The sequence below is a fragment of the Zootoca vivipara genome, chromosome 3, assembly GCF_963506605.1.
Source record: "Zootoca vivipara chromosome 3, rZooViv1.1, whole genome shotgun sequence".
NCBI lineage: Eukaryota > Metazoa > Chordata > Lepidosauria > Squamata > Lacertidae > Zootoca > Zootoca vivipara.
In genome coordinates this window covers 39039848-39059307 of record NC_083278.1, presented here as the reverse complement: position 1 = coordinate 39059307, position 19460 = coordinate 39039848, and the positions used below count along the sequence as shown (strand labels likewise).

At 41.5% G+C, this 19460-nt stretch overlaps 1 protein-coding gene across 6 annotated transcripts in view; it reads right to left on the bottom strand.

Annotated features, from left to right (window-relative positions):
• The window catches only part of DOP1A (DOP1 leucine zipper like protein A), a 59039-nt gene that overhangs the window by 3508 nt on the left and 36071 nt on the right, over positions 1 to 19460 (bottom strand). For 5 of the 6 annotated variants that reach the window (XM_035109496.2, XM_035109498.2, XM_060272560.1 and 2 more), the window contains 15 exons: positions 19285 to 19396; positions 18459 to 18641; positions 16986 to 17111; positions 15694 to 15828; positions 14529 to 14584; positions 14022 to 14126; positions 9385 to 9451; positions 8455 to 8599; positions 7072 to 7151; positions 5808 to 5917; positions 3943 to 4092; positions 2583 to 2644; positions 1537 to 1689; positions 443 to 579; positions 11 to 66 (listed from right to left, as the gene is read on the bottom strand). In XM_035109496.2, coding sequence (XP_034965387.2) covers positions 11 to 66; positions 443 to 579; positions 1537 to 1689; positions 2583 to 2644; positions 3943 to 4092; positions 5808 to 5917; positions 7072 to 7151; positions 8455 to 8599; positions 9385 to 9451; positions 14022 to 14126; positions 14529 to 14584; positions 15694 to 15828; positions 16986 to 17111; positions 18459 to 18641; positions 19285 to 19396 — 1677 coding nt within the window. The remainder of the gene's footprint in view (positions 1 to 10; positions 67 to 442; positions 580 to 1536; positions 1690 to 2582; positions 2645 to 3942; positions 4093 to 5807; positions 5918 to 7071; positions 7152 to 8454; positions 8600 to 9384; positions 9452 to 14021; positions 14127 to 14528; positions 14585 to 15693; positions 15829 to 16985; positions 17112 to 18458; positions 18642 to 19284; positions 19397 to 19460) is intronic. The other variant, XM_060272559.1, reaches the window with a different exon arrangement.

The window sequence follows — 19460 nt, the reverse complement described above, 5'->3', positions numbered from 1 at the left end:
TTGGCATTACCTTGAGATATCTTCATCAGCTGTGAGTTCCTGTTCCATCAATAAAAATACTTGGACCTGAAGTTGTTGTTTTTTAAAGAAAACCACACCAAATTTTAAAAACAGTATTAATAAACGGACATTCCAATCATATCCCCCTTACACATCGGCAGTGATATGGTCGTGGTATGCATGTGAACAAACGCCTGATCTTTACCACTCAATTATTGTCCTCCCCCCAGGCTAATGATCAGGTGGGAAAGATCCATGCAGGTTGCTCAAAACATGCGACTTCAGTACCCTTATGCATGACATTGTGTTTAGGCTTGCACCCCAACAATGATATACTCCCCTCATCAGTAATGGCTGGAAATCGTATCCTTGGGCTATATTGAATTACTGGCTCTTTAAAAAAAAAAAGCTTCCCCATGTTCCAAAGTCAGTTGCAACTCACCAATTCTGTGATCATGGTAGGCCAAAGCGAGGTAAGATGCTGTGGAGACATTCTCAAGAGCAGAACTCGGAAAAAGAGGAACACTTGGGAGTGAAGAGTGGGCACTTGTGGCAAGCGGAGACTTTCTACAAGCCTTTCTGAAACAGAGAAATCAACACATTTGATAGCTCAAAAAACTGATGAGCTTTACAATGGAACCTTGGTTTATGAACACCTTGGTTTACGAATTTTCAGTTTACGAACGCCGCGGACCCATCTGGTCTGGAACGGATTAATTCACTTTCCATTACTTTCAATGGGAAAGTTCGCTTCAGTTTATGAACGCTTCAGTTTATGAACAGACTTCCAGAACCAATTACACCCATGCTTCGGGTTGAGTACTCTGCGGACCCGCCTGGAACAGATTAATCCACTTTCCATTACTTTCAATGGGAAAGTTCGCTTCAGTTTATGAACACTTCAGCTTATGAACAGACTTCCAGAACCAATTGTGTTCATAAACCGAGGTACCACTGTAGTTGATTAATTTGATTGTATTTAGGAAAGCTACGCTAAACTCATGCACACACACCCCCCCCCCCCAATGTAGAATATTAGAGGTGCTGGGGGAAGGAGGGAGAGATGTACCAGTTTTCAAGTAAACCGTTCACTGTGTTTCTAAGAGACAATGATAACAGCCAATGGCATTTTTGGTATGCTTTGTTCTGCTGGCCCCAAATTATGTGCCAATACACAGAGCAGAAGGTTAACTACGATTTAAATTGAGGATGGGGAGTCTTTGGCCCTCCAGATATTAATGAACTCCAGCTCCCATGAGGTCCAGCTAGCATTGCTGGTTGGCATGTTTCCGTCCTGAGAGACAATGGGAGTGTGCCTCCAGGGCTGAAGTCAAACCACCGCATTAGCAGCACTGAAGTGACCTCACCGAGGTTAAGGAATGATGGGAGTTGTAGTCCAACATCTGGAGGACTGCAAGTTCCCTATCCTTGATTTAAGTGGAAACTGCGGGAGGTTATGTCATCCATATAGCACTAAGCAAAGGACACTTGTATTAACTTTACCCCTCCAAGGGAAATGATAAAATTCTTATTCACCTTGTATATCTGGAAGGTATTTCTGGTATTGGTCCACTTCACTGCTAAAAATGGCAAAGGCCAGCCTCTTCAGAAGCATAGCACGCTGTTCCAGTTCTACATCCCGATTGGCAAACAGATTGAGTGAACTGCTCTGAGCTACAGCCACACGTGCTAAAGAAGGAATCATGCAGCAGAGAAGGTGCTTTTAGTGAAGGCAAACGTTCTTGGCTCAGAGATAGGAGGAGTTCAAAACAGGCACAGGACTCCAGGTTGGAAAAGGCTGATTTAAAGTATGTTATTAAAATCACTAGTTGAGTGCCATACGTCAGTGCCCAGATTGTATTCTGCACTTTAAACATGTATGTCAGGTACCATATACACTACATGGATCCTATTTATGAGTTAACTGCAGTGTTTGTGTGCATTTCTCATAAGAAGGCCCATCTAGTCCAGCATCCTGCTTCTCACAGTGGCCAATGAGATGCCCAAGGCAGGACATGAGAGCCACAGTACTCTCCCACTGGTCCCTATAGTCATGAGAACATGGGAACTATTCATGGGATAGACCTGGCACCATTTGCACTTCAGCAGTCACTTCAATCAATAAGTCTTGATGTTCAGTACTCTAGAATTTTCTCTGAATATACTTTTTTAAAAGTAATTTTACATTCTTTTTTTAAAAAAGGGATGCGACACATTCTGAGTTAAGACACACTCTTGTGGGCTACTTAGCAGGTGGATCTTGCATACAAACAACAAAGTAGCACTAGGTTAAGGCAGAGAGAGCAAGGAAAAATCAAGATACTAATGTAACAAACTTATAAAATTCACAAAACCAGAAACAAATTAATTCACCAAAATTACTTCCAATGGCACAGTCAATGAAAAACTATCATGCCTAAGCTATCTTCGCAAAAAAACAAGCATTTCTTGGCTTAGATGAGTTGTGATTTGGACCATTATGCATTATCAACCTTTACAACATGGTAGCTAATATTCTTAGAATGGATTCCAAACATGCAAGTGTCTGTGGATCTTGTACACAGTTAAAAGCCAGAACTCACTCATCAAATCTCTGAACGTGGTTTTGTCATGTGTCATCAAATTGTCCATGATTGCTCTCCAACTAAAAAAGAATTTAAAAAGATACTATCATTGCAAATAAAAGCATGGCATTTTAGGAAAAGTGTCATTTTGACGCCCCTTTCACAATTCTGCTCTGTACATCAGAATAAGATCTCGCAGTGTATGAATGGTACAGATCCGTAAGAACTAAGCAGCTGCCTCTGTTGACAGAGGGAGTCTTGGGGTTAGGGGGGTGGGGAGAGTATAAAGAAAAGAGACAAGAACTTAAGAAGAATGCTGCAGGATCAGGCAAAATGAAATCTAGTGCAGCATCCTGTTTTCACAGTGGTCAACCACATGCCTAGGAAGTCCACAAGAAGGAACAGTACTCTCCCCAGCAATTGAACAGGTATTTGGAGGCATTCTGTCTCCAACAATGGTTATAAAATATAGTCATTGATAGCCCTTATCAAGCTTGAACCAAGGCTATTTGGGAAGCTCTTTCTGGAATCAGCAACCACACTATCCAAGCTATGGATAGATGTACATGAAATCGAGTAGAGGCAGTGGGCGTGCAGAACTAACAAGTTGTGGGAACTCAGAGAAACAAGCTCTAAGAACCGGAGAGAAAATAGCAGAGGAACGAAGTTCAGCTCTACCTTATGCAGAAGGTATCAGGTTTCACCACTAGGATCTGCAGGTGGGCTTGGTGAAAGAGCTGCCTGAAACCCTGTTGTGATGTTGCTGTATAGCAGGCACCTCCAAACTCAGCCCTCCAGATGTTTTGGAACTACAACTCCCATCATCCCTGACCATCGGTCCTGTTAGCTAGGGATGATGGGAGTTGTAGTCCCAAAACATCTGGAGGGCCAAGTTTGGGGGTGCCTGCTATATAGTGTAGACCAGTGTTTCCCAATTTTGTGCCTCCAGATGTTTTGGGACTACAACTCCCTTCATCCCTAGCTAGCAAGACCAGTGGTCAGGAATGATGGGAATTGTAGTCCCAAAACAGCTGGAGGCACAAGGTTGGGAAACACTGGTGTAGACCATACAGCCAACCGAAGATTATACAAGCAAATGAGAGTATCTAGTCATCTGGAGAGTGCAGATTGCTAGAATTTTGTCTGTATACCGTCTTACGGCTGGGGAGCTAATGTGGTGCCTTCTAGACATTGTTGGCCTCAACTCTCATCATCCCTCAACATCAGCCATGCTGGCTGGGCCGATAGGAGTTGGAGTCCCAAAACATCTGGAAGGCCCCATGTTGACAACAACTGTCTTGGGAAAACAATTCTATTCTCCCCCCTCCCCCCGCCCTGCCAGGTGCTAAAAACAAACAGGAGCAACAAAAAGCCTTACTGATTAACACAGGAAGCATCCATTTGAAAGAAACTGTAATCCATAAAGAGGTCAAAAGCTTCCTTTTTCCATGCTCTCCTCGTGTACTGATAGCCGCTCAGGCTGCTCAACAGCTGAACACATGCTCGGTAGCTGGGCGCGTTATGGGCACTGGAACAAGGAAATAAATCCAATTCAAAAGGATTTCAAATAAGAAAAAAACCCTGCACAAAAACAATATTGAACACATCACCTTTAAATCCATTTGAAAGTATTCTTGCTTGGATCCCAACACCAGATCCTGGCTTACAGCTGCCCACTAAATGCCCCACCCCCTTCAAATTCTGCTCCTGGATGTCAGTAAACCCTCCAGAGCAGACTTTAGCACCATGGAAGGGGGTGCACCTAAAAGGAAAATTCATTATTAGAAAATCACCACCCTCCTCTGTGCACATGCATAATCACAATCATGATGGTACTATGCTGTGGCTAGTTGACAACTCCCATCATCAATGTTGGCTGCTGGCCTTGTTGGTTGGGACTGATGGGAACTGGAAGTCGAACAACATCTGGAGGGCTACACTTTCTCTGCCTCCGTACTGGGTGAAGCATTTAGAGCAGGCATCCCCAAACTCGACCCTCCAGCTGTTTTGGGACTACAACTCCCATCATCCCTGACCACTGGTTCTGTTAGCTAGGGATGATGGGAGTTGTAGTCCCAAAACAGCTGGAGGGCCGAGTTTGGGGATGTCTGATTTAGAGCTTAATTAATTTGTCAGAAACATGCCTTATTCATTCAAGGAGCTCTGTGTCATCTGTAGCCTGAGAGGTCCTTTTTCTTCAACAACTAGCCTGAAGCATAGAGCTGGAAAAACCAAGGCATCTTACACCAGAAAGTTATGCCACATAAAGACCAAGCCTAGTAATGCAAATGTAAGTGGCTGAAGTGAGTCACACCTCTGGCGGGGAGGTCAACAGAGTCTGTCAGCCACACAGATAAAATTCCTGCCATTGGTAATACACAGCACAGAATGTTTACACTGTGATAGGCTCAGTGCTTTTTTGTTTGGTGAAGCTTTTGACAGCAACTGACTGAGTTACTCTAGGATCAAGGGCTATTCATGAACACTATCTGCAAAATACAGAGTTACTGTGCAAAATCAGAATTTAGGCTGCTGAAATGCAAAATGTCTCACAAATGCCAATAAGCAGGAAAGGCTGGAGACTACAGATTGCTACTTTTGCTGCCAAACTCTTTCAATAGTCAACATGAGTTCATACAAGTGCACTCAGAAGAGCAGTTGGGGAAGTGGCAAAAAATACTACTAGGAGAGCAAGGATGTAATCATTGCCAGATAGGACCTTAATATACTATGAAGGAAAGTGGGGCAGATGAATGGGATAGCAGGAAAAATCTGGAGTGGGGGAGCACCAGCCTTGGAGTCGTTCCTGCAGAGTAGGGCCATATGTCACTGCAAGTATTAGTGCTCCTTATATATAACTGCTCATTTCAAGACTGCACAGAAGGACCACATTCAAACAACAGAATCTCATCTTAATAGGCAGAGACATAGATGAACCTTTAGCCACATACACAGCCTTTTCACAAGAGCCAGCAAACAAACCAGAATGTATCTAGCTAACTAACATTAATTATAATTCCCTGTTTTGATCAAGCCTGGAAAATATGGCAGACAGCTTTCAAACACGTCAGGATATTAAGCTATTAAGCTGGCTAAGTATCTTGGCTTGTTCTGAAGCAGTTAATCATCATTTCCTTGTTTGGGAAACTTGTCCAGAGAGTACTTTATGTAAACTGTAATGGTAAGTTCACTGAAAGCGTACATCATAGTTAAAATAAGCTGCACATGTAATTGTAGAGGTACCTGTGATTGCGAAGATAAGGCACAACATAGTGCATTATATTTACAAGAAGTGGAATAACTCTCTCTTTTTCATCACTGTAGAAAACCATATCCAAAAGATGAGCCAAGACCTACAAGAGAAGAGAAATATTGAAAATGTCAATTTTCTGCCCCTACAAACAACAAGGACTTCTGCTTAAAATATATAAATATTATATATCCTTTCAATGGATGACTGCCCAGTTTCCAGCCATATTCATTATTTTCAAAATGTCACAAAGAAAACACTATTTAACAAGTTCTTTTTGAAATATCACCTTATCAAAACTAAATGGTCGTTTCAAAAAATCCACAAAGTCCTTAAGTATAGCACCAAAGATACAGATGATTTTTCTTCATTCTCTCAAAAGCAGATAAGAATTGTATACTGACAAATGTGCTGCATGAGCACTGATGCAAATTGGTCTGAGACTGAGCACATGAACATGACAGTTTTACAACCAAATCAACTTCAGAGTGTAATGTGTGCTTTTTTAGGGGGGGGGAGCCAACAGCTATATTATCTTTCAGCAGAGTTTTGTTCCTGCTAAAAAGGGGGGGGGGGAATTACCCGAAAGCACATGCATGGACATCAGTCACCCCACTATTCCCTTCTCTACTATTTCCAGAGACATGGGCTTGGATGAGGATTTGCAAGGCAATCCTAACATGTCTTCTCAAAAGTAAGTTCTATTGAATTCAATGATGCTTACTCCCAGGTAAATGAGGTTAGGATTGCAATCTTAAATCATGCTTATAGTAGGCCCATTAAGACCAACGGAGCTTAAATTAGCCACGACAAAATTCAGTCCCACTGATTTGAATGGTAGCTTTGTGCTAGCAAAAGCCCTTCTGTTAGCCTAAGGCAGCACACCACTTTCACTAATCCCTCCTACCGATTGCAGCCATCTATGCTATATCCCATACTGCTCCAAAAGATCCCCGAAACCTAAGGAGCAGCTTATAGGAAGCACCAGAGCCTGCCCTGGATAGGAGAGGTAATTGAAAATCAGGTTCTTGGTCTTTCACTAGTGCAGGTGTGAGGAACCTTGGGCCCAGGGGCCAGGTGTGGCCCACCAGGCTTCTCGCTGCTCAGCAATATGTGCTTCCTGGCACATCTGAATATTCACCTGCTACCAAAATTCCAGAAGTGCAAGTGTGGTGGAATAATGTTCTGTTCTCTTCTGTGTTAACACTTATATACAAACAAATATCTTAAAGTCAACTAAAAAGGGGGAAAACTTACTTCTGACAGCAGCGTTAAGGCATGGACACTGTAAACGGATGGAGTTATGCTTGAGGTTTCCAAAGCTGGAGACAACATATCTGAACATTTTATTTTTGAGGGGGTGGGGAACAAAAAATGAAGACATGAATCTGTCAATATCTATCAAGCCATTTAAAAAGAAGCCACAGGTCTTTAAATATGCAGTACATCAAGTAGTAGTAGTAGTAGTAGTAATAATAATAATAATTTATTATTTATACCCCGCCCATCTGGCTTAAGCAGTTAGTACTGGAATGTATCCTGTATCCTGCGAGATAAAACTCCACTAGTTTCCCTTCCCACCTGAAATTTGACTAAATATATCTGCATTCAACTATTGATATTTTTAATCCTACAAAATCCTGTGGTTTTAAGCCGAGCTAAAATCTCAACAAGTTGTCTTAATTATTTTGCATAGAATGGATGCTTGTGGTTCAATTATAATAAAGAATCATTATAAAACCAAAGAGAAATACTGTTTACATAGGCTGTGTTCATATGCAACACAGACAGAGCAATCCAAACTGTCAGGCTGGGGTGGGTTTGGAATGAGCAGAGGTGTTCCTCTACCCAACTCTCTTAGATCAACCAGCTGACTGCCAAACATGCAAGTGAGATCCCAAGATGGCCTCAATGCCGTCATGCAATGGCATCAGGGGAATTTATCCTGCTCTCACCCTACCTTCTAATGTGGCCCCAAGCAGCAGGGCTGCAGATGCAGCAGTGGCCCCAACCGGAGGGCAGAATGGGAGATAAAGTATAATCCTAAACCATAAACAAGGGGCAAGGAAGCTTAGCTCAGCAGGCGAAGATGCTTATCTGCACATGCCCTGCAGACCACATTGGTCAGGTAGGTGGCACAGTCACCTGTCAGTCAGCTGGCATCATAATCTTTAAAATGCACCCCCCCCAAAAAATGGTTTCAATAAAAACTGCCTGGAAATGCCATTCAAAGTAGTTTTTTTTAAAAAGGGCTGTGTGACCATCATTCTGGTTGCTGGATTGGACAAACAGATATAGGACATGGTTTTTTCTCTAGCTAGGGATACACAGGTAGAGAGGTTTGCAGCCCTCAGCTAGATGTACAGTGAATTTAAATAGCAGGAGTCTTGCTCTATTGCACTGGTGAGGCATGGACAAAGACACATGCCTCATTGAGCCCACCAGGCTGTTTTGGAGAAGCCAGGCTCACCTGTCCCTCAGATGACGGACATATGGCTGTGGCTTGCACAATACAGCCCTGTTATGGTTATGTTCAAATAAGGCCCCCAGGCCCCATCTCTGCTCTATTGTTATCATCAACCGAAGCAATTTTGGATACTGATTAAATACGCTGGGTGGAGGGGGGGGGCAGGAAATCACCTTCAACGTCAGACTCCAAATTGTTTCCATCAACCATGATCTTGGGGGATGGTTTAACCTCCAAATTGCGCCTTAGCCACGTAGTCTGTTCCAGGGACGAGCCAGCGATGGCTCCAATGGCATCCACTATTTTATGGGTTACATCCTGAAAGAGGCAAGGGGAAGAAATGCAGGATGATGAAAAGAGTCTTGTGTATAAAGAGAAGTAGTAATTGATTTTTCTTGCAGGATCGATTTCTGCATAAGGGTGATGGATAGCATGCATAAGGCACTGCCGCGGCACAAGGGGTTCGCTTGATCAGTGGTATTCAGAGTGCTCAGAGTTTATACAAACGTCAGTGGCGCAAGGATTTAAAGTGCCGGACCCGCCCCCTCGAGGAAACCTGTGCAATAGTAACATGCAAAAGGATCCTGATACATTGATATGTCAGGATTGCGCAGCAGATTGGGAGAATGAAAAGAGTGACAATGGGAGGGGCCTATCAGATGAGGATAAACAGCCAGCGTGGCAACAAACAAGTGCAGATCAGCTCCCCATAAGTAGTGACTGGTCAAATGTAATCCAGAAACAGCTGAGGTGGCCTCATTTGCTGGTTCACTTCAGACATCAAAACATGGCACATCTAAGCAACAACACCATCAGATTCAAGGTTCACATGATAAACATGGAACTCACAGCACACATTTCCTAGAAATTAAGTGTACAAAAATCTGACTGAAATCAGAGAGCATTTTTTTATTAGTTCAATAATTAAAGTGATCTCTTCTAAAGAAGGTATCCCTTCTAAAGAATTGGGAAACAACCCAGGTAAAACCCAGCTTCTGTGTACTAAACAACAAAATATTACAAGTACAAAGGTGCTTTCTTTTTCTTTTATTTTTAAAAAGCACATTTGTATTCAGAAGTAACCAAGGACATAAATTTCTTACCTGAAGATCTCGCTGGTCTTTCTTATTATCCAGATTTGGGTTTTTCATTATAAATTCATTTAAAACGCTTTAAAAAAAGAAGAAGTAAACTTTCATATGAAGGCTTGAATAAAACAGATGGACCAAATATTTAAACCAAGGGGACAACAACTGCAGAAATGCAAAGTTGCTCAAGACTATCTACATGCAAAGGAGGAGGAGCCTAATTTCCCATGTTGACTGATCCTCTCTTGTTACACCGGAGGCAACTCCAAAAGGTCACCCAATTTTGGGAAGAGGCTTCTCAGGGGCAAGTGGTGGGGCAGGTGAAGGGAGATTGTTTGAAGAGGAAAGGGAAGCCCTCTGGGGAGATCCAGTTACTAAGCAGAAGATCCTTATGTAGCAGTTGGGATTTCACTCTGTGTATTTATCCAAAGGATAAAACAAGTGACTGTTAATACTTTCCATAGCAATGTATACCAACCAATGCATTGAAACAAAACATGTACAGTTATCACCTATTATACCAAATGCATCAAAACAACACGGGGGTTGCATGAGGTTATGGTGATACTACAGCGAGGCAAGCTGACACAAGGGTTTAGGTCTGGGATAACAAAGTTTTGTGTAGGAACGATTTTAGGATCGTGTTGGCAAACCACACAAAAGCATAATTAATAGTATTGCACTGGCAGGCCATGCAATACATTAATATAAAAGTACAGGTTTCTGGAAAGAGGTTGAAGGGACATAGCAGGGCAGGAGGTCATGACAGATCCAGGGATAGCTGAGTGGGACTTGTCAGATCTGGAAGAAACGGGTTTGAGCAAGGGAAGCAGGACAGAACCAGAGGGGTCATACCCAAGTCAGAGGGAGAACAATGGAAATGTGGAAAAACACCAAGAGTCACAAGATGGAGAGGAGGGGGATGTTTAAGGAGTAGGCATGTGATAGGGAGAGGTCTGAGGAGTATGTGAGGACCAGGCACTTCCTCTATGGTGGAGCTTTAGGGTGTTGGCAGGATGTGACATACCCAGGAACACCACCTCTCTTGGAGTTGACCAGTTGTCATTGGATGAAGAATGTACCTCTAGTTAATCATTGACAGTTCTGAAACTTTACAATAAAAGGGGGCGCCTGCTTTCATTCTGGGCGACCTTCCGGATATACATTCTGTCTCCTGCTGTGTTCTTTATTGCGCGCTCCCCACAGTTTTGAATTACAACAAAATGATATTTTAGTAGATTCATGCAGATGTTTAGGTCATCGCTACATGACACACATCAAAATGGGCAGTGGTAGTCCAAAATGGTGCAAGCTTGGTGTTTTTGTGCCATGTTTCATATTAATAATCAAAAGACAATACTAGGTTTGTTAATTCTGATCAGAGCACTTCATTCCGGAGATTAAAGAGGCCTTTGCAAGCTTTTATAAAAATCTATATAAAAAAAGGGAGGTAGCTAATTTTCAGGAGAATATAAATTTAACACTGGATCAGACTGAGAAAAGTAAACTAGATAGCAAAATTACAATAAAAGAAATAAAGGACGTAATCAAGGAATTAAAAAATGGCAAATCACCAGGACTAGATGGCTTTACGGCTGAATTCTACAAGGAAATGGTAGAAATTCTGGCCCCTGAATTACAACAACTTTTTAATGGTATACTAGAAGGAAAAAAAGCCCCAGAAACATGGAGAAAGGCAGAAATAACGGTAATCCTAAAACCAAACAGAGACCCCAAAGAAGTAGGTTCATATAGACCCATTAGTCTATTAAACCAAGATTATAAAATCTTCGCCAAAATCATGGCAAACAGGTTAAAAAATGCCATCCCCAAAATTATAAAAGAAGACCAATATGGATTTGTTAAGGGTAGAAATATTGCCCACCCGATTAGAAATATTATTAATGTATTACATCATGGACAATCAAAAAAGCTTGGGTTATTGAAATTAGACGTCTTTAAAGCATTCGATACACTCTCACAGGAATTCTTATGGGAAATAATGACTAAATATGGAATAGGAGAGGCTTATCGGTTTGCAATACAAGAACTATATAAAGATGGAACAGCAGTGGTAAGAGTCAATGGAGAACATTCCCAACCCTTTCCAATACGCAGAGGTGTTCGGCAGGGGTGCCCTCTCTCGCCATTCCTATTTATAATGGCTATAGAACAACTAGCGGAAAGAATAAGAAACTGTGGAAGGATAGAGGGTTATAAGATCGGGAAAGAGGAGATGAAAATTAACTTGTTTGCAGATGATATTATTGTAATCATAACAAATCCCAAGGAAGGGATAAAAGAAATAAAGATAATATTAGAAGATTTCGAGGAATACTCCGGATTAGGGGCAAATATAACAAAATCAGAAATAATGTACTTTAATGTAAACCTACCTGAAAAAAAAGAAATAAATAGCATAACAGGTATGGGCCTGGGTTCTAAAAGAATAAAATACCTGGGTATTGAACTCTATAGGAATATTAACAAGACCGCAGAATTCAACTATAAGAAGACATGGAATAAAATACTAAAGGATATGAAAAGATGGAGAAACAAAACTTTAAGCATTACAGCTAGAGTCAAGGCTACCAAAATGTTCTGGGTCCCCAAGCTAAGTTATCTTTTCCAAGCCATCCCACTAGAGATAAAAAAACAGCAATTGGAACAATGGAATGGTGAGATAAGACAATGGATATTCGGAAGTAAAAAATCAAGGACACAAAAGAGGTTTGTGTATAACCACAAATCAGAATTAGGGTGGGGCCTCCCCAACATTTATAATTACTATGAAGCCGTCCAATTAAAAACTTTACTAGAAATTGGAGCAAAAAATAAACAAAAGTGGATCAGATTTGAGGACGAGGCCAACAATGGTGCAGGAAGATTTGGAATCTTCACAAATAATGTTAAGGAAGATCTGAAATCTGCAATAGGACCCAGGAAATTGGCATTAGGCATATGGAAGAGATGGCAACCTATATGGTTAAAAAGGATCTCCCTGTGGGCACCCTTAGAAAGCATATACGAGGCAATAGACGACCCCAAATGGTGGAAAATTCTTAGTGCTAAGGGATATCACATAGTCCAAGATATGTATAGAGGAGAGTCCTTAAAGTCATTGCAGGAAGTAACAGAGAACATAGGTAACCAATACTGGCTAAAAATTGGAGGGCTATATAATAAAATTCTTAAAGCTCAAGAGATAGGAAATATGAGATTAGAAGAGCCAATAGAGGAACTATATAAACAAATGGAAAAAGCTAAACAAGGAATGACAGGTAAAATCTATAAGAGGATGATTACAAATAAAGAACTGACAACCCAACTTATTCAAAAGATGTGGAGTAAAGAAGAACAAATTAGCGAATCAAAGGTCGAAAGGATAATGAAAGGAATAGATGAGATTAAAGTAAGCAAATTTAGGGAGCTCGAACTAAAATTCTTTCTAAAATGGTATAGAACTCCAGCCCAGCTAGCTAATATGATACCAGGATTGAACCCTAACTGCTGGCACTGTGAACAAGCCAAGGGATGGTTCTCCCATATGTATTGGGAATGCCCAGAGGTAGGGGGATTTTGGAATAAAATCCTTAAGGTTATTAATGAAGTTTTTAAAGTGAAGCTACCTATAGACTTCAATCTTATGACAATGGGTATACTAGGAAACACGGCCATAGAGAAAGGTGACCAGCATACCTTCAAAGCAATGATACTAGCAGGAAAGGCAACAATAGCTCTAGGTTGGAAAGATAGAGAAAAATGGACAGTAGAGGTCTGGACTAATTATCTGTTTGAATTTATTCAGTCAGACATCGTGGCAGTAACGTCACAGGATATGACATGGAAGGCCAAGTCTACTGCGATAAGGACCAGATGGAACCCCTATCTTCAATGGATAACAACTACTGGACCAGAAGACATTCAGTGGAAATTAAAGACATTGTGCCCGTGGCTGAGGACAACTGTTTGAACCCTTCCAATGGATTATGGGTGAGGGAGGGGGTGGGAAGGGAAAGAAAAAATGGTACGGGAAATTAAACATTGGAAGGAGAGAATATAATGTATGTAAAAATTCTCGTACTTCAATAAAAATCTTTAAAAAAAAAAAAAAAAAAAAAAAGAGCACTTCATTCCCATAGGCTGTTTGATAAAGGTTGTCATCTTCTGATAAAAAATGCTCCTCTATAAAAGAGCTCTGGTTCATAACACATTGTGCATGTGGCTTGCACTATTTTGGATTTCTTTCCCCGTTCTGATGTTGAGAGTGCTTTAAGTACATGTTTAACTCTCACATTCAAATTCATGGGATCTGAACTGAACGAGGCCCCAATATATTACCGTGGTGCAGTCAAGGCTTGCTCATTGTCACCTTCATAAAGCTGTGCTGATGGTTCTTTTTTAGAGCCACTTACAGGGCTTGGGTTACACATGACATTTGCTGGATTTCAGCCTTGCTTGCGAAGGCCAAGCCACCTTTCCAAATGTGAAGTAGCAACATGTCACCCAAATGCAGGAAATCAACTTCTCTCTTAAAATCATCATGGGTACTCTCTCTCACTCATCAAGAATGTTTTAATGTCTCTTAAAAATGATCTTGGCATTTCTCGGTAGGAAAAAATGATGGTACTCATGCAAACAAAATAGCTCACCCAAGTATGAGAAATTGCCCTGGAGCTGGAAGGCCAAGTTGTATGGAATCCTTCAGAAGAAGCAATAATGAGGCCCAGCTGTCTACTACATTGGACACTGGGATTCTGCAAGGAAAAAAAGAGAGGGGGGTCATATGGGTTCCCAAAGGCCATTAGAGTACTTCTTCACACTGCAGCCTAGTGTCAAAGCAAATGGGATAGACACTGAAAGCCAACTGGTGTTTTCTCTCAGTGAATGACCCAACAGGTAAGATAAAAGAACAGAAGGGGAAATGTGACACCAGAAAATAATCCTGCAGATTTTCCAACTTGAGAAAGAGAAGAGGCTAATTTTCCAAAAGCTGGAATTAGATTTCAGCTTCTCTCCTGACACTTTTAACCTTAAGTTCTCAAAACCCGCTTTAAAAAACTGAATGGAACGACTGCACAAAGCATGCCCTCACAGCAAACATCTCATCTGGTGACACAGGAGAAAAGAAAAGTACCCATAACCACTCACTGTCTTACCTCTGAATGTACGCAAAGAAAAACTGCAACATGCAGACTTCCAATGAAAGGTGCTTCTATAAAGATTTGGAAGCAAAGTATTAAAAGAGAACAGTTATATATTTTTTTTCAAGGCCACCAAAGTGCATCAAAAGCCAGGAATCAAAATAACAAAGCAAACCTTGCTCAATTTAACCAACACTGATTCCTTGACAGCACAATTTCAGAGAGTGCTACCTACAGTCAGGTGGCAATAAGTCTTTCTTAAGGTTTTTTCCTAAATCTATTTCCTTGGTTTCTAAGCTTAACTGGAACTTGGAATGCCAGTTGTGGTAATCTATGATAAGGAGAGGTAGGTTTGGAACTCAGCCCATTTCAGAAAAGTTACCATTGTTCCTACCATTTGAGAACTAGGAGGTGGGTGCAGAATGGGGAAATTTAGAGCCACCAGCTTTTTTACTGGATGCTGGAAATTATGTTCCTAACAAAGGATTGCACCCAACTACAGTGGTATCCCTACTTACGAATAACTCTACTTACGAATGTTTCTACTTACGAACGGAGCTCCGTCCCCCATCTTGGATGCGGTTTAGATAGGATTTTTTCTACTTATGAATTTTTAGATAGAGTTGCTTCGACTTATGAATTTTTTCTCCCAATGCGTTCCTATGGGATTCGACTTACAATTTTTTTCGACTTACAAATGTGTGTTCGGAACGCATTAAATTCGTAAGTAGAGGTACCACTGTATGTTATATTCTGAGTAAACCTGCTGCAATCAATGGGCTTAAATAAGTCAGCTCCATTTATCTTTTAAGTTCAGAACTGCCACCCATTGTCATGTCCAAAATTAAATGAGGTAGTGTCCACAACTATCTAGCGTGAGCTATTACAGTAATCAAAGCACACTAATTAATTTAAAGCAACAGCAATCCAACACATTTCACCTGCTTTAATTGAATGCATTGGACATGTCTGTCTGTCTGTTTGTTTGTTTTACAGTCACAAACGCCGGCTCTCTCGGCCTGTAAAGCGAGATGAGCGCCGCAACCCCAGAGTCATCTGCGACTGGACTTAACTGTCAGGGGTCCTTTACCTTTACCTGTAACGTTTGTCAAACACAGCATAGCCATCGTAACACCAACTTTTAAAAATAAATAAATGCAAGCTTAATTTATTTCCGTACCTTGTCCTTGGCTATTGCTGGTGGTTGTTTCAAGACTTCTTTCACTGTTTGCATAACAGTCTCAGTTCTCATAACACTGATAGAACGAACCAGCTCCACTAACAGAAGCTGTTCTTCACTAGCTGTAGGAATGACCTAAAAAGTATTATACATTGCCATGAGTCCAGCACTGAAGTCCTGACCATTTCAAAATTACTGTATATTCCGGTGTATAAGGCGACTGGGCGTATAAGACGACCCCCTACTTTCCCCGTCAAAATATAGTGTTTGGGATATACTTGCCGTAACGAGTATATCCCAAACTTCCAACGCACAGCAAATAAAATTTTTCTGTATCTCTTTCTCTCCCTGCTTTTTAAATACCGGTAAATGAAGCCAAAAGAGAGACAACAGTGCTTAAATGCACAGATGTTTAAATGCACTTACTTGCAGGCATGCTACCGTAAGAACTACGGTAGCATTTTGAACTACAGTAGATTTCATTCAGAGGGAGGGAAGGAGCTGAAGCATAAAAACTGCAGTTAGCTCTTGAAGAAGACGACGACATGGGGAATAAGGGGAGGAGAGGTGGGGAGAGGGAGAAGGGGAGGGAGCACAGCCCAGAGCCGGCTCCACTTGCACTCTATTGTTCCAGGCACAGAGGCAAGTGGGGGGGGGGAAGAGAGAGACAGAGAGAGAGAGAGAGAGAGAGAGAGAGAGAGAGAGAGAGAGAGAGAGAGAGGCTGCCACTTTCTTTCCGTGCAGGGAGGAGGAAGGAAAGCCCCGTGTCCCCCCTCTTCCTGCACAGAAAGAAAGCGGCAGCCGCTTACACAGTCGCCGCATACGGCAGGGATGCGGCCGCGGTGGTTTTTGAGCTCCCCCACCATATGCGGCAACCGCAGATCTTATACCCGGCGTATAAGACGACCCCCCAACTTTTGAAAAGATTTTCCTGGGTTCAAAAGTCGTCTTATACGCCAGAATATACGGTACATGGGCCGTATTGTGTGACCCTGCACAATTTTTCATGGACTCCACCTCCATTTTGCACTGGCTCCACCCATCTCTGGCATGGAGTTCCCAGATAGTTAGTTACAAGAGAAAGTGGCCTTTAGGGTGAAAGAGATACCCCTCAGCTCCTCTAGGACATCTGATCAATGAAACTTACTGGGCTGACGGACAGACTCCCCACTTGCCTCCCAGGAAAGCACAAAGCACCTGGCCCCCAAGAACCTCAATCTGGACCTTAATACTTTAACACATTTGAAAAGAAGATGGGAACTATTTTCAAATAGCTGCATTACTTAACATACCTTAGTCCTTGAAGCGTTTTTGTGTTGCCTCCTTTCATTCCACACAAATGCAATAGCTGCCATAAAATGAACGCCGTGATTCATTGAGATAGGGCCCAGCAATTCAAGAATCTGCTGCCTCAGGTTCTGAAATTGAAAGATCATCCTCATTATCAAACTATGCACCCAAAGTATTTTGCTATTGCCCACTGACTGTAAAGATATGGAAATGTAACCTAAATAATTCCTTAAACTTAGTGGGGTTTTTTTAAGTTTGCTTTTGTTCCTCAAACAAAACAATGTAAGCAACATTTAGTTGAGAGCACTAGTTGTATCTGTTTTACTGTAAAGCATGTTTTCTTCTTTACTCATGACTGGAACTCTCCCTTTTTGTTTACTGTGTTATCTTACACAGTCATTTCACTGGAGGCTGAGTGTGGCTGGGAGTTGCCAGATATGCTCCTTGTTTGTTAAGTATTTAATAAAGAGAAATCACACTGCTTGAAACTTTTCTTTTGCCTGTTATAAAATGTTCCAGTCTTTCAGAATCTGTGTCAGTTTTTCCATCAATTCAACTGTCCAAGTTTGTGGGTACCATTCAGAGAACTCGTTGTCACCTAAATCTACCTTCAAGCTATTGTCAAACATGCTGCTTAATTTAAGTACGGTAAGTTCTTTTTTGTAACATTTTGACTTCTGTCATCAAATATGGATAATAATACCATCCTGAGATCTAAGTCTAGCATCTGACCCATGGTAAGTCTCATTTCATATATTTATCCAGAATTCCTGTATCTTCTCAAATGACCACCACATATGAAAGTAAGTACCTGAAAACTTAATATATGTTACAATCACCTAGAAACTGAAAGAACTACAGCTGAATATCTAGTGGGGCAATGCCCTGCCTATGAACCAACAGAAAATGAGGATGCCTACATATGATACAAAGAGACACCCTTGGATTATTTTCTGTAGGAATGGCTAAGCGGTGTGGATTTTTCTAGGGAAGTTAGTGCTGGTTTGTTTGAAGTGTTAACAAAAGCAAGTGTTAACAAAAAGAGAGAGTAATGGGCCGGATCTTTCATGTTGAAATGCTGTCAACAAATAAAGAATTTGTTTCTTCATTTGTAGCTTCTATCATAACAGAATTCCCCTCAGCTTATTCAATTCCCGAATAAATATCATTGGAGAATGTAAGTGCTGGTGATGATATAAAATGAAATGGGGCTTGCAAGGGATACATTCTCACTGTAAACAGAAGTAGAATAAAATCTGTGGTGGATGTTTGGCTAAGGCCTGGATATGGGGGGAATTTTAAGAGGAACTTGGAGTCAGAGTTTGCCCTCTGTTAACCTACAGGGTAGTTCTTCAGTGCTGCTGATTTACTAAACACTTTGTAGGTTACAATCAAACAGACCCAACTCAATCTAGTCTGACAAAGTCATACACACAGTACGCAGACACACACAGGACCATTCATGTTCTTCTGACCTTTGTTGACCCAAGATTAATGGTGGTAATGGATGCAGCAGCTGCAGCAGCTGTTTTCTCTGAAGAGTCCGCCTGGTGCAGGATGCTCCACAGAAGAGTCACAGATGACATGATCATGTGAAGGATAGACAAGATCCCACTGCGTGCTTCTAGCATGTGCTTTTGGTCTACGTTCACCACAAGCTGGTACCAACAAAGAAGAGCAAAATATATCAATTACACTCAGTGGTACAGGTAAACAGGAAAGGGCCTACCTTCTCCACGCATGTACAATTATGCCTTTTCTCACTTTGGGTCTCTCCTCTCCCTCTTAGTGCTATGTCTGCACTGAGTCAAAGGCTTAGAACTTTAAAATATAGGCATAACACTAATAGCTTCCTGTTTCACGTTAGCGGGTATACTAGGGCCGACCCTATCAATAAGCACCTGCCCTAAGGTCTGTACCCAGAATTAGCACTGCTGTCAAACCAACTCAATTCACCTGAGTTGTAAGGAAACCATGCAATGTACAGACTTACTGGGTGCCACTACAGAACACAGCAAATTATGGGCTCCTAAACTGTTCTCATATAGCAGGGTTTCCTAAACTTAGGTTTCCAGTTGGTTTTGGACTACAACTCCCATCATTCCTAGCTAGCAGGACCAGTGGTCAGGAATGATGGGAACTGTAGTCCAAAAACAGCTGAAGACCCAGGGTTTGGGAAACCCTGATCTAGAGGTATAGTCAATTCAATAATGATTTCCTCCCTCTCAAACGACAAAAATAAATGTTACAGTTAAACACATGCACAGACAAAGGCACGGTCAAATCCTTGAACATGCTTACCTGGTGATACTGTGCCGTTGGATCCAGCAAGCAATAGTGAATAACAGTTGTGATGCCTTCCAGCAGAGTGAGCATCATATCCGGTGGAGTAACTGATGCCATCCAAAGGGGCCTAAAACACAACATTGAATTTGTTGCAATTTTGAAGGGAACAAATTAAACATTTTTAAAAAAAT